Source organism: Benincasa hispida, chromosome 10 (assembly GCF_009727055.1).
Source record: "Benincasa hispida cultivar B227 chromosome 10, ASM972705v1, whole genome shotgun sequence".
In the NCBI taxonomy this organism is placed as follows: Eukaryota; Viridiplantae; Streptophyta; class Magnoliopsida; order Cucurbitales; family Cucurbitaceae; genus Benincasa; species Benincasa hispida.
The window spans coordinates 34,679,307-34,694,909 of record NC_052358.1 but is presented as its reverse complement, the minus strand read 5'-3'; the positions used below and the strand labels follow the sequence as shown (position 1 = coordinate 34,694,909).

Here is a 15,603-nt window from a genome sequence, read left to right as displayed (position 1 = left end):
TTTGCGATCAAGCTCCTTATTTGTTTATCATGCTTATTCTCTGGTATCTTGTTGTCTCAGTGCTCTGCCATTCTTGGTCCAAATGATGCCTCAGGCCCTGCTCCAAAGTCTCCTAGTCTTAGTTACAAGATTTTTCGGGGTTTCTATGTCCCTGACATTATGCATAACATTCCTCCTCCCAAGTGTTCTGACATTCCTCTCCCTCAAGATTTGAAGGGTTCGAAGATGGGTTATTGATTCCTACTGAACTTGGGACTCACATTCGCATTCTGGATTCTGAGTCTTTGATAACTTGTAAAAATACAAGTTATTTATGCTGTCTTATCTAGATATTGCAGCCAAAAGAAAAAGAATATAAGTTGATTGTATAAAAATTAGCTTAGAAATTCAATAATTATGAATTAACGCAATTACACCCACTAACATCGTCCAGATGGTAGAAGAGGATATTTTTACTCTGTTTTGCAGGAAACCAAGTCACCGCTTGTGATCAAGGTTCAACGAGAAACTGAACAACGCATCTCTGTTACATTGCGCCCGTCAATCAACAATGAAGAGACGATTAACACAATGACGGCGCAATGCGATAGTCGATCCTAAGCTGAATTTCAACCGCATGCAATAATAAAAACAATACCGCTGCGAGCAACCGATCCAAAGATGCAGCTGAGCAATGCAAAGGTGGAGGATTGCGACACATGTACAACTAACCGTTGTGCAAATTTGACGGTCTGATTGCATAACAGAAGAAATATTTATTTCTCCATCTTGGGAATTTCCATAACAAAAAGTGGGGTCCACCAACCAAGAGTCAAAGCTTTTCACCTATAAATACCCCCATAGAATTCAGAGAAAGATATACTTGATACGGGTATAATTGATACGAGGGCTAATTGCTGCTAAATTACTGAAAGAGAGGCTGAGCTGAGTACTGATCGAAAGAAATCTGGGAAGCAAGGCTGAGAGGTAAGTCTCAGCGCGAATCTGCCAGATCCCCGCCGCGAAGCTTTGTGCTTAGATTCATGCTACCAGTTGAGCAAGCCTGAGAGGGAAGATCATCCTTCTGCATGATCCATCCATACCGGCAAGTAAATCTCCATCTAGATCAGTGCCAAGACGTTGACGTTTATTTGTATTTGTTTCTAACTCTATTTTCATCACTGTATTTCATCTTCTTAATCTCTTCATTCACAAATCATGTATCAGACGCTGAATAGAAATATTGAATGTCTCGATCGATTTCATATCCTCTTCCCTGTCTATTTCCGTTCTTCCGTTTATCCCTTTCTTCATTAATTCTTCTTAATCCCTTGGTAATTAATATGAATTAAACAAATAACTTACTCTATGCTAAAGAAATAAGAACGTTTAAGCATGCTAGAAGACATCTTCACCTGTGAGAGCAGAAGTGAAGATGTCATTCCGATCTTTTGAGAGAAGGTTAGAAGAATGCGTTAACTAAAGTAAGAAGTACTTCTAGAGCTGGAAGCAAACTTACGTTCATTACGTTTGTCCCTGTTTCACCACAGAGATGTGGGAGCACGGCCGATCATCGAGAGGTGTACGTCAAGGGAAAATCAGAATCGTATTTATACCTTTAACGCAATTAAGGAACTTGCGATGTTTGTATTAATTATCTTTTCTATTTCTGCTTCGTACATAAGACTTGTCATCACACTACATGATCTTTGCATAATCTTCACAGCCAACCTTGACCTTAGTATCTTGTATCATGAAACTTGTATTTTGTATTATCTTAGATTATATTTACTTTAACGCAATTTACTTTAACGAAATTTATTTTATTATCACATCTTTACCGCTTTACTTTACTTTATTGCATGTTTATATTCTTGTATACAACATTTTTATTAATTGAAAATCCCTGGTCGCATGTATCACAAGCATAACGCAATAATCTCAAACAGTCCCTGTGTTCGACCTCGGATCACACCAAAAAACTTGCAGTGAAATTATACTTGGTTTCAATGCAAGGAAACTTGTGACAACGCACAACATACTACAAGAACATTGTTAATTAATACATATCTAGAAGTAGTATCACATCATATGCATCTATGCGTTGTGTGACATAAGATCAATTTCTAAGTAACAAGTTTATGGCGCTGTTGCCGGGGAACTGGTAACGAGGACATGGACTTATTCATTCATTCATATCCATATTTGTATCAGCGCATTGTTTAAGAATAAAAATTTGTGTTACAAATTTATGGCACCGTTGCCAGGGAACTGGTAACGGGGACATGGACTTGTTCATTCATTCATATCCATATTTGTATCAGCGCATTGTTTAAGAATAAAAATTTGCGTTACAAGTTTATGGTGCCGTTGCGGGGAACTGGTAACGAGGGCATGGACTTGTTCATTCATTCATATCCATATTTGTATCAACGCATTGTTTAAGAATAAAATTTTAAGTTACAAGTTTATGATTCGCATTGTTTAAGAATAAATTTTGCGTTACAGTCTTGTACCTTGAGTGTTGTTATTCGTGATCTGACTAATCGTTGGGTTGAATTTGATACATTGGTCCATCCTTTTAACGTGTTCTGTGATCTGATGATGCTTCTTCTTTTCAATCCCTACCGTTTGATTGATTTTCTTTTTGGCAAAAGGGGGAGATGTTTAAATGTTGGTTGTTGTTGGTTGTTCATGTTTAAATATTGATTTTCTTATTCTCTTCTCTTTTTGGTTGTTGTTGCTGCTCGGGTTGTATCTCGAAATCTATTTTGATTAATATGAAATGGTGCATTTTTTTGTTTTCTTGTCCTAATGTGTTTGGTTGGTTTGCTAATTGATACCAGAATGCAAGCGTATGTAACGAAGTAATAAAATCCTAACTAAATTTGGATATTGTCCTCAGAGACTAGCATGCACAATTTCTTCTAAACTTAGCTATTATAGTTCCTTATCGATTTTATTTAGCTACTGGAGGATGGTTTATGAGTAATAATTAAGTGCAGGTGACAAATAAACACAAGAGACAAATTGTGGATAACGAATCCAGAGTGCTGTTTCATTAAGAAAATCCTAATGATAGTAACATGCAATTAAGTAATGAAGATAGGTTGAGGATAGAAGTTCTGAATTCGGGAAATCCTTCATCAAGCCCATTCCATTCTAACCTTAGTTTATCAAGTTTGAATTTCTTCCTATTGCTTAAATGAGTGTTGCCTTAAGACCCTTCAATTACAACCCTTATTAATCTTATTTCACTTCCATGCCATCTTGAGTAATAATCTAAATTACCAAGTCCAGCAAATTAAACTCTTCTTCGAGCAGTAAAATTTACTTAAATCAATTGATTAATGGCCAATTAATCAATGCAATAAGAACAGATAATTTATAAATCTCATCAACAATTAAACAATTACAATATCAATAATTCATTCAAGAAATTCAAAACTCTAACAACACCCTAGAATCTAGAGTTTAGCTATGCATATGCATTTTCAATCTTCCTTCCCTATCACTAGATCACAATCTCGGTCTTCTCAACCTTCACCAATGAATTCTTGTATGATTTCCAATTGGGCTGTTCTTTTCCATATACTTCCGTTCTGCCTTAGGTCAAATTCTCCCCAAATTTTTCTTCTCCCCATCACCTGACAGCACTGCTACTTTTTATAAGAAATTGTCGTAGTGTCACAACGCTGACATTCGAAGCAATCATAGCGCACACTTTCCATCCGAAGCATCACAGTGTTGCGATGCTGCCTAGTTCTCTGCTCTCAGGTCTTCAGCATCACGGATGCTAGGTCAACGCTGGCCCCTCGATTTTTTCTTTGAAATTCTTCCTCTTTTCTTCAATTTTGGCCTCTAGCTTCCCTCCTAATTTCATAGTTGGCCCATAAATACTTGTATTTGAACTTTTGCCACGGGCTTTGATCATTTTTGCCCAATTTTCTTCTAATGCTAAGTTTCAGGAAATCAACTCAACAAACCACATTAACCGTACCAACTAGTAATAATAGCTCTAAATTTGAGGATAATTAAAGCACTTTTTAGATGCTTTTCATTAATAAAAGAAAATCTTATGCCAAAGGGGAGCTTGTTACGGTGTTAGTTGGCTGATTATTTTCTTTTACTTTGTTAGATATTTTGTCTCTAACTCGGTGTCGTTATTCTTTCCTTATTGGTGGCAGATTTGCAGGGGTGATCTTTTCCTTGTTTAGCTTGTTGCCATTGGTGACTTTCTTGCCTTATGAGGCTTTCTTTTATTTGTGCCTTCTGTGTTGTTTTAGGGCAAGTCGTATTCTTGCTAGTGTGGACCGGTTCATTGTAATTCAGAAGGATTTCGTGTGTTCGGAGTTGCTACTTAATGAGAGTAAGAAGTAGGGCGGTTCTTTGAAGCTTGGGTTAACTAAGTAGTTTTACCGTGGTAGAGTGTTGGTTGAGTGTTCTTTCAACTAGTAGGTGAAAAGAGGGTGAATTCGTTGTTGTGGCATCAGATTTAGAGGGAGTCTAAATCTGTAGACTCATCATAAGCAGTATCAGTATTGGGAGGAGCCTAATTTTCTTGCCCGTATTCAATTATGAGTAAACTAATTTTATGTAATCTTCGTTGAAGTGTATATTGTGAAAACTAAGTTACATTCTAGTGTATATCTTTTCACTTAGGCGGAAAGCCTCCCAGACCTAGGTGTGATTTCACCAAACTGGTTTAACAAGCCTCTGTGTGCATCTCCCTTATTCTTTACTTTTGTCTATTTGCCTAGACTCTTGTTAGTAGCTTTTCTACTAGCTTTGTGGTATTATTGTGATTCACCTTCTTTTTTTTTTTTTTTTTAATCTTTAATCAATGACCTTATAAAGAGAGATTAATTATTTTTGTAGTCTAGTTTTGTACAAACTCATGGTATAGGATATCTCTACTTACATGTCTCCACATGAACGAATTAGATTACATCGCCTGTAACCTTCACAAACTGGGTCTTATCCTGATAACACTATGGATACTTGAATGAAATCTTATATGTCAACTACATACCGTTCAAGTTTCATATAAATAACCTTAGATTTTATTTATTGGATTAAATTATGCAACATAATAAAATAACAAATTATTTTATTAATCATCAATAATTTGTTTATACGTATACAACCACGAAATTAGGGCACAAAACTCAACCAGAAGGTGATAGTTACAAAATTATTTGTATTCTAAAACTTTTAAAATTCTATTATGAATTAAAATTAAAGGAAAATTTATTTCTAAGTTGGAAACATTTTCTACATTCCCACATTTACGTTTCTATAACTTATTATTTTAATTATTAATGTATTAATTTACTTATTATAATTAACTATTAATAACATTTGTGTAAATAAGTAAAATAGCGAAAGGGCAAAAAGTGTCCAAATTCACCTCCAAATTAATACATTACAACTTACCTCCCAAGACTTTCAATATCATCAAAACATACCTCCAAATCCATATAATAAGGTTTCTATTGAATGATCATTAGTGCACCAATAGATCACAAAAAATGACATTACATTTACATATTTTTAAGAAATTATGATTTTCAATGGTTATTTTATGCATTGGTTAAATTTAATATAATGCATTGGCTAAATTTAATATAATGCAAAATTTGTTTTTATCAAAATTAATGAAATTATATGATTTTTTTTTAATTTTTTGTTAAAATTAGTATGTGAGTTAGCAGGAATTGAACTAAGACCATGTTTACTGAACTGTAATGAAAATTGGTGTGATCGGAATGAGATTTTTCATTAGTGGATGAATCGTAGTAGACCTGAATCGCAAACACAATTGGATTGCTTTTGATCGTGTTTACCTAGAATTATGAATTTATCATATTTTACTATTACCATTACCGTTACCGCTATCAGTAGTGTTTGACCCTAACAATAACGATAACAGTAACGATAATGATAAAGGTAACAATAAATGTGGTAGATTGATAATTTTTATACTATTACAATAACAATATGGTAAAGATAAAGTTAGTGGATCTCACACAATTTTCATTCATAATTGGATTGAACACCTTTTATCTCTCAATCAAATTACAAGATTTGATTACAAACTTTAAGGCGAGTCCCACATCTCACTGAGATTACGAAAAGCAGGTAAATAACAACAACAACAATAATCAATTGGGATCTACTTTTTATATTACCATTGATGAATTACTTTTCAAGCGATGTAAGCGTGGTCTAATTGAATTTGTATGTGAATTGTTAAATCAACATAATAATAATGATAATAATAGATTAATTAAAAATTATTGATGCATCTAACACCCATGTTGATCGTCTGTTACAAACAATGAAATATTTCATACAAAAAAAAATTGTAGTTTATTTGTAATACATTTGAGAGAAGAGAATGCTGTGGGGATAAGAGATAAAGAATGAAATCATCTAAGGTGTATTTGAAATTCACTCAAAGTTTAAAAGGGTAAAATTCCTTTCAGCAATTTGAAGGCAGTTTAAAAACATTATTTTGAAAGTTGAAAATGCTAGTGGTTTGTTGCCATAATTAAGAAATAAACCTCAAAAATAAAATATAGAAAATAAAAAATAAAAGAATGAAGAAGATGAAGAAAATATCAAATTGTTGTTAGAGAAAAATAGGAAAGAGCCATAGAAAATGAATTATCTGTAACCAGTTTGAAGACCGTTAAAGAATATTACTTCAAAAAATTAAAAAGGTTAACGATCTGCTACAATAATCAAGAAATTAGCCTTAAAAATAAAATAAATAAACCATAGAGAAGAGCAAAGTATAAACTGAAATTTAAAAGTATAAAAATGAGGAAGAAAAACGAGAATGAGGCATATTATAGATGTATAAGTATGAAATGAGGAGGTGGCCTAGAGCAAGAGAGGGGTCAAAGTTGATGAAAAGTGGCAAACTAGTGCAAAAAAAAAAGCATCAACACCGCATAGGTGACGCTGTCCTGCTGCTTTAAAATCTCGCAATTTGTATTTTGATCATAACTTTGGATCAAGTGACCGTTTTAGGTGATGACTATTCATTTTCTTTGTTTTTCATTCATTATCCATTTACAAAAATAGATTTTAGATTTTCTTTCCTCTACTTTCTGTAATCAAGCCAAAAGGTGACGAGTGTTATCTTTATTTATTTAATTCCTACACAATTTGGGAAAACACTTGTCTATATAAAGGGAGAGTTTACAACACTTCTCATCACCAAATTTCAGAGTTTTTGAAGCCAAAAGAGGGAGTTCTAAGTAGAATACAGACGTTCCTTGGTACCGAAGGTGATTGGAGAGCATTAAACAGTCAATTCCATCACGAAGCGTTTTCTTTTAAGAATGCATCTGGTCCCATCTTTCTTTCATTAGTTAAACCACCTTTTTCAGAAACAAGACCAAAAAGTCGGATAGTTTTTTTCTTTCCTTTTTTCATCTTGGATTTTTTTTCTTTTTTTTTTTTTTGGTATTTTTGTATTCTTGCTATGGTTCTGTCTATGGAAGCCAAGTTAGGCTGAATTTTTTATAGTTTCAGGGTTAGATGAATTCTTTGGTTTAACTATTAAACACTTTATTTCTTAAATGTTAGTTTACATCAATACTTTCTAGTATGATCGATCTTAATGCCTTTGAATGTTTGGCTAATATTCGAATGGTTTCATGATTTAAATCTTGCTTGAAAAAGTAGGCTTTGAATTATATCATGTAGCTAGACTATCTTTTAAACACACTAGAGTAGTTGAACAATGGTAGACATTGTTTCTTAATTATCTAGTTTCAAGAGATTAGTAATTAGTAATTAATAATTAAGTGAAAGAAAAAATTGGTCTTGAGAAGAACAAATCGGATAAAAGACTTCTAGATCTAGGAGTTGTGTTAATTACTTGAAGAGTCAAAACAATTGTCTTTAATGATGTCGTTGATGAAATTTATTCCCTAAATGTCGCTTTGTCGATAATCTTCATATTTGATCCCTTTTATTGCTTTCTTAGTTTAGTTTAATTCATTTGCATCACGAGTCAATCCCTAAATAAAATTGGAGTGATATCTAAATAGTTAAAAGATTACAATCTGATTCCTTGAGGACGATAGTCAGTCTACAAGGTTGACTGTTTTAACTATATTATTACTCGATGCATGTGCTTACACGTTATCAAGTTTTTGCCACCCCAAACTTAAAACTTTGCTAGTCCCAAGCAAAGACGGAACAAGACCGTATGGAAATTCTAAATAAGCATGCAAATGACTCAAAACTTTATTATTCGAAATAAACATATTAGATCCATTAGCAGAAGTTTTCAAGCACATCTATTGTCAAAGAAATTTTAAGGCCAAATCTTTTCATCCCCCGTGTGTGTGCGCGCGCGTGCAAGTCACATTCAATTCAAAACTCAAAAACTAACTTTAGGCTTAACATAACTTCTCTAATTTTCCCTTACTCTAGCTCTTGTACTAATCATCAAACATCAAATAATAAAAAAGGTAATATATCAACTAAGGTGCCTAAATTAACATAATAAAGGACCCTAAACTTGCATTCTTTTTCATAGTTAGGACGCCCATGCAAAAACAACTCTTTTTACCCCTATCCATGCATACACATTACAAGTTTATAGTTTCATTACAAGAAATCTGAACTTTTATGTCGATTGAAAAAAAACTAAAAACAAACGTACAATGTCGGTTTTTTTTAAGAAAAAGCAGATATTTAATGTCATTTTTAAACCGACATTGTAGGCGTACCTATAATGTCGATTTAAAACCAAATAATTTTTTGAATCTATCTGGTTTAAAACCAAACAGCTCTTTTTTTTTACTCTTTTGAATCCCAAATAATTTTTTAATCTTCATTTTTTATTTCCCTCCCTCCCCCATTTTCATTTTCCTCTCAAATTTTGTTTCATTCCTTCCCAAATTATCAATGAGAAAATGAAAAATAAAGAACTCCAAATTTTTTTTTCTTTTTCTCTTTGCTCTTCCATTTTCCCTACCCATCTCCATCTCTCTATTTGGGACATGGCCTATTTGGAGTTTTGTTTTTGAAATTTAGACTCTTTTTAAAAACATTATTTTTTTACCCCACAATTTTGAAAACAATGTAAAATTACTATAATGCCCTTCAACATTTCAAAAGACACAAACCCTCTCCCAAAACCCCACCCGTTTTTAATGTTAATTTTTTTTCCTTAGAACATCATTTTCGGTGTTTTCTGAACAATTTGGAGCCTAAAAGCTAATTTTTTATATAAAAATCAGACCATTTTTTTTTTCTGGAAATCGGTCTTTACTCGATCGGGTTTCATATGAGGCTAACCGAGTATATGATCGGGCGGGGCTAATGGTGTCCGATCGGGTGGAACCCGGAAACGTTATATACTATTTTTTGGCCCGGTCTTCAACTCGCCTGGGTATGGGACCGAGCCAAAAAAACAGTATGTTCAACGTACACTAATTTCCGACCGGGCCCATGCAAGTATGCACCAATTCCCTGGCGGGCGCATGCAAAATATTTTCAAAGTACACTAATTCCTAGGCGGGCCCATGCAAGTAGGCGCCAATTTTCGGGCGAGCTCATGCAAAATATGTTCAAACTACACTGATTTCCGACCGGGCCCATGCAAGTATGCACCAATTCTCGATCGGGCGCATGCAAAATATGTTCAAAGTACACTAATTCCCGGTCGGGCCCATGCAAGTAGGCGCCAATTCTCGGCGGGCTCGTGCAAAATATGTTCAAAATATACTAATTCCCGGTCGGGCACATGCAAAATATGTTCAAAGTACACTAATTTTCGATTAGGTCCATGCAAGTAGGCGCTAATTCTCGACTGGACTCATGTAAAATATGTTCAATCAATTTCTTTCGTACCTGACGAAGACCCGGTGAAGCTCGATCGGGTAATTTCAATCAATTTCCTTCATCCTGTTGAAGTCCGGCCAGGTATCTTAAACTATTTTGTACTTAGTGAAACCTGACAGGGGATCTTCAAAAAAACTTCCTATATTTTTTTTATGTTTTTTTTATAACTATATATATATATAAAAGAAACAATAAATCATATAAACATAAATACAAGCAAATTAATTCTAACATGGAAAATTAATTTTGGTGGATAATTTTTTTGAATGAAAATGTGAATAATTTTTCATCAATTAATTTTGGATGAATTAATTTTTTGTAAATAAACGTTTGTGGTGGAGAAATTTGGGTGAATTAAATTGATAGGTTGGTTATTGAAATTAGAACTCAGCATTTAATTAGGGACATCAGAAATTTTTCATCATCAAGGGTAAAAAAAAAAAAAAAAAAAAAAAAAAAAAATTGTTGTTTTTCAAAAATAGGTTAAAAATATAAAATAAAACTCCAAAAAAAATACTTTTGTCAATTTCCTCTCTATCTGCTCCCCCTTCTCCTTCTCTTTCCCCTTCTCAAAACCTTAATTCCTTGGAGTTGGGGCTTCAAGGTGAACCACCTTAAAGATACGAAAATATGGAGGTTGCTCCATAAAACACATTCTAGAGAGATAGAGATTGAGAGAAAAGCTATCTTCACATTGTAGGTCTCTTCGAGTTTCAGGTCCATTTGAGTCGGTTATTTCATACCTCTATCGACTGCTATTGACACGGGAGATCCATTTTTCGTGAAGGAGAAATGGCAATCGATGAGGTTGTCGGCCACCCGCAAGCTTATGCGAAGCCCTGAGCGATTGACGAGTTGGATTGTACACTCATGGTCCTCCTGTCACTTTCACGCCTTATAATCGGAAGAAATAAGAGGTACACACAAATCTTTTTCGTTTTCTTTGTTTAATTTGACAAAAAATTGAGGAAGAATCGTTTTCTGTGTTCTGCCATTGATGTTAGGCTTAAGCGAACTTGAATAGAGTCATTGACACCTCTGGTTAGACTTGAAAAGTCACTTATGGCGAGTGATTATTTCCAAGATCTGTATGAATTAGCTGTTGTTGCAAGCCACAAAAACCACATTTTTATGATGGAGTCCAATGTTATTTGTAAGGTTAGAAAATTTATGGTGTTTTTCTTTTGTGTTCCTGTTCTTCCCTTTCTGGGATGTTATTTGGGTTTCTTGTAGATGTTTTTTATCTCATATGTACCAAGGTTTCTTAATTGTTGTTTCCTTTTTTTACTTGATTCTCCACTGGTTTTTCCTTTAGATCTGAGGTTGAATTCATGTTGTTTTTGGCTGAAATTTGTGATACTTGAAAAACTGGAGGAACATATTGAGAGGGTTATATGGTTTGTTGTGAATAATATTTGAAAACCTTGTAGTTCCTGCATATTTCTTTCCTTCTAATTGTTTACATGATTTTCTATTTGACCTTATCTATATCATTTGTGTTTAATCTTTTTAAGTGTTTTTTGATGACTTAAGCAGCCAATTTTTTTCTATGATTAAAGTCCAAAAGAAATCTCCAATTTATCCAGTTTATTTAATTTATATTATCAAGTAGTATAGGGTGTTCAAAGTTCAAATTATCTCACTGGGGAGAATCTTTTTGCAGTTCGTGGATTTGGATATGGTTTTGAACTATAAAACTGACAACTCACAACCCTTTTGGTTCCTTTCTTTCTCAATCCCTTCTTCTTCTAGATCTGTCACATTGTTCATTCCAGCTGATTTCAAGCTTCATATTGCAATGAGGGAATACAGAGTACTCTGTTCTCTCATAATCTTGGTTCTTTTTGCTGTTAATGAAGTTAATGTTGATTAATCATATAGGTTTTTTACATGAAAAGTCACTTATGGTTATATCTATCCACTTGAAGCCAAGCAATAGGTGCTCTGTTTCTTTTCGTTTTTATGTATATATTTAGAAAGTGCTTGATTTGTAAAGTTAAAAGTTAACATTTTTATCTTCTTTTCTCAAACCATTGTTGTTGATTGAATATGCCATCTTGAAAATGATGAGTTTAAAGCTTATTAGTTGTTGTGGTGAACATTTGGCAGGGAATCTTGATTAATGGGCAGATCCCAGGACCTCAGATTGATGTTGTTACTAATGATAACTTGATTATCAATGTGTACAACTATCTCAAGGTTTAAGTCATAACTAATTTGTATGCCCCTCTTGGACCTTATTGCTTCCTTATATTAGTTTTCTGTGTGATTAAAATATTATTTTCCACTAGCATGCCTCTTATGGTAGACCTCAGTCTCCACATGCTAGATGTTTAGATCTCTTATTTATTTATCATTCAACAAAAAGTTACCCCATAGCCATATTAAATGGCTAAAATAAGGCAATTTGAATTCTTATTAGTTTTTGCAGTTTAATACTTTGCAATTTTTTTTGGATAACTCTCTTAACTGTCCACACTTTTTTTGGATGAAATATTGATATTGGTAATAGTCGTTTAAGTTGTTTATGAGTAAAGTTTGTTAGCTAGTTTCAATAGTTTTTCTTTTGTATTTGTTCAGTAAGAAAAGTTGCGAGGTGTAGTTGCCTTAATTTTTGCAAATAAACTGGTTATTCCACATTAGGTATTACTTGTAAGGGAATCGAGAGAGGGTTCTTGTTGCTTAGCTTCAACAATGTTTAACAGCTTTTTGGTAAACCTAAACAAGAAGTCAATGCTTTGGCTACGTTGGAGAAGTTAAGCGAGGTACGTCTTCACTTTGTGATTTTGTTCCTTTATATATGTATTCTTTTGATGGATACAATATTTTCCTTTTGTGGCTTGTTCTGAACCCTAGCTCTATTTCACCTTCCACCTGAAATACCTATTTTATTCTTTTATATATGTATCTTTTCTCTGATTCCCATACCGTCGTTTCCCCATTTCTGCTCAATCGATCTCTAACTCTTGACTTGATTGTTTCTTCAATCCACAATTAACCCAATTTCATATCCCACGAAAGAAGATAACCTAGTTTTTTGTCTTTTGTTTTTTATTTTCTTTCACTGATAGAAATGTGGTGGATGATGGGTGAAGGTGGAGGCCATTATTGTTCCACGAAGTCCAATGATATCTGTGGCGAAGTTTGTGATCGGGTACTTACTATTTTTGCCCTTTGATCTGTTTGTTTGTTCTTTATTTTCTGTTTCCATCGTTGAGGAATTTTTTTGTGATCCGTGTTTCATTTTTGTTCATGATCAAGGAATCTAGGCTCTGACTGTTTCTTTGGTGCTTGATTGAGTCTTTTATTGTTAGGGCTTTGTTATTGTTTGTTTATTTGATGGTTTTTGGGGAAATTTCTTATCAAACGTAAAGGCCATAGCTCTGCAACTTACTGTTGCTTTGCTGTTGTGTTGGGTGTTTTATTTAGCCTGGAGATCCGATTGTGGGAAGTTTGAATGTCTTATCTAATGGGGCATTTCTACACAACACTTAACAGGAACTTCTCGAGAATAAAATCTGCCCTTTGTCAAAATTTATTTGTTGATGTAATTTTTTAAACTCTCTTTTTACTATCATAAATTTGAGCATCAAACATAGAGGCTGCCCTTTAGCTGATACATTTGAGATTGTTTCTCATCTTCAAACATTTGAATTCTTGTGATTCTCAGAAATGTTTTCTTTTTTATGGAGAATGCGACTTACTTAATTAAGGAAGATTTTGAAGTTGTCCTTATACTCAAACTTGGAAGGTCTCTCCCCTTATCAGATTTTTCTAACTATTGGATACTCGATATTGGGCGTCTCAAGGTGTTGAATGCAAAGCTCGTCTTCTGGGATTTGGGAGGTCAGGTATGAATATGCAATGAGCAAAGTCTTGTTATATGAAATCTTTAAATGCAATGCATGCATGTTATGGTTTGACCTATTGTAAACCCCATATCTTGTAGTGATATATAAGTTGCCAGATTCTTTTGGTGCTAGCTTTCTTGATGCAAAATACATTATGTAAAATCTGAAAGTTTTTACTTGAGTTCAGCAGTATTTCTCTCTTTCATCTTTGTGAGGGTTTGAGGGTGGGGATTAAAAAAAAAAGGGGATTTCAATATGTTATTTATCTTAGTTCTTTTTTCTCTTGTGACATTATCACAGCCTGGCCTTCATTCTATTTGGGAAAAGTATTATGAAGAGGCACATGTCGTGATCTATGTAATTGATGCTGCTTGTCCTTCAAAATTTGAAGATTCCAAATTTGCACTGGGCAGATAATAGAGGATGGCCATACCTTAAAGGCATTGACAAGATTCAGTTGTGCAATTATTTTAATTTAATTGTACTGTTCTTTTTTTTTTTTTTTGTTGGATGTATCTATATGGACCCTTCAAAATAGACAATCAATTCTTTAGATTTTTAAGACTTTAGAACTTTATGTATATATTGATTGATATAACTTATTGATGTTAGTTAAACAATTTGTCACTTTTTTTGTAATGAATTAGTTAAACAATTTGTCACTTTCTTTGTAATGAATTAGTTAATTTTTGTGTTTGTTTAAAGTTGAGTTGTATATATAATAGCAATTAAGATTTTATTTTGTGCATGTACTAATAAAAGAAAAATAATATTGATTTGCACGTGTGTGAGAAAAAAAGTATGCATTTTTACTATTTCAATAACAAAACTATGATAGACATTTAATAATGGATAGTTATCGATAAAAAGTAAGTGAAAATTGACATTAAAGATGATGTTCAATGTTGGTTGAAAATTAATAGTGAAAATAGTATTCATTGCCGATTGAAAACTGACATTGAAGATAATTGACATTGAAACCTTGGTCATCTATAATGTCGGTTTTAAATCGACGTTAAAGATCTTTTATAATATGGTTTTTAATTGACATTGTACTCCTATAGTGTCGGTTTTAAACCGACATTAAAGTCTAGTTTGGTAGCAGTGTTTATTTCAAATCATTATTTTGATATTCTTTTGTTCCACTCATTCTTTTGTGTACAAATATTTTTATTAGACATACAATTTTCCCCCCTTAGTATAATATTAACTATCATGCAAGACAACTCTCTAACCGATGGAGTATTTCGAGATGACAACCAAATTGAGTCAAATTAATTCCTTGTTCAGTTAACGTTTTTAAATTCAAGTGACTATGTACTCAAATATGCAAGACTCAAAGAGGGATTAAAAAATAACTCAACTTGAAAATATGCTATCCTATTTCCGTGGTAGATCATCTAACAAGCAAATCAGAATAATTCATAGACAATCATAATCAATACATACTTATCGAATATCTTTTATGATAGCACATCATCATATTTTTTCTCAATATATATAGGGATATTCTCATCAATTTAATTTCAAAATAGCCCGTTTTGATTCAAATACTCGATTCCTACAACTTAGATATAAAAGTGCATTAACAAACACAAACTAACAACAAAACTAACGAAATTCCAAGTCTAAAAACGCTTTTTTTTTAGTGTGTTTCAGGAGGTTTCCAAATTTTAAAAGTTTTTTATATTAAATAATTAAATACAATTAAATGATAATTAATCTCTTTATAATATTTTGCAGAAAACTAATAGTTTAATGATATGATAAAAGAAAATGTGGGTTATATATTAATTATTTATTGTATATGTATGAGTAAAAAGGTTACTTTTAACCAAAAAATGTATTTATGACATTTGAATGTCATTTGCAGGGAGGAATGAGAAATTGAGAAACGGTGAGG

The 15,603-nt window shown here is 33.0% G+C and overlaps 1 protein-coding gene across 17 annotated transcripts; it reads left to right on the top strand.

Moving 5' to 3' along the window:
- Window positions 1-10,371: 10,371 nt before the first annotated feature.
- Window positions 10,372-14,360, top strand: LOC120089311 (ADP-ribosylation factor-like protein 8). Of its 17 annotated transcripts, none has more exons than XM_039046745.1 (7): window positions 10,372-10,766; window positions 10,854-11,007; window positions 11,959-12,048; window positions 12,555-12,614; window positions 12,945-13,003; window positions 13,601-13,700; window positions 14,001-14,360. In XM_039046745.1, exons 2-7 carry the CDS (start codon window positions 10,912-10,914, stop codon window positions 14,115-14,117), a joined length of 522 nt encoding a protein of 173 aa, XP_038902673.1. In that variant the 5' UTR covers window positions 10,372-10,766; window positions 10,854-10,911; the 3' UTR covers window positions 14,118-14,360. The 17 variants fall into 17 exon arrangements, 1 of the variants encoding a protein (XP_038902673.1); XR_005485138.1 differs by lacking the exon at window positions 10,372-10,766 and adding an exon at window positions 11,731-11,788 and having other exon boundaries at window positions 10,922-11,007; window positions 11,959-12,068; window positions 12,493-12,614; ... (1 more) ...; window positions 13,618-13,700; window positions 14,001-14,059; XR_005485136.1 differs by lacking the exon at window positions 10,372-10,766 and adding an exon at window positions 11,731-11,788 and having other exon boundaries at window positions 10,928-11,007; window positions 12,493-12,614; window positions 12,921-13,003; window positions 13,618-13,700; window positions 14,001-14,059.
- Window positions 14,361-15,603: the final 1,243 nt, after the last annotated feature.

Coding starts and splice junctions, on each gene's coding strand:
- LOC120089311 (XM_039046745.1), top strand. CDS start 10,912: ATGGCGAGTGATTATTTCCAAGATCTGTATGAATTAGCTGTTGTTGCA. Junction 13,004..13,600: donor GTGGCGAAGTTTGTGATCGG/GTACTTACTATT, acceptor CAAACTTGGAAG/GTCTCTCCCCTTATCAGATT. Junction 13,701..14,000: donor TCTGGGATTTGGGAGGTCAG/GTATGAATATGC, acceptor ACATTATCACAG/CCTGGCCTTCATTCTATTTG.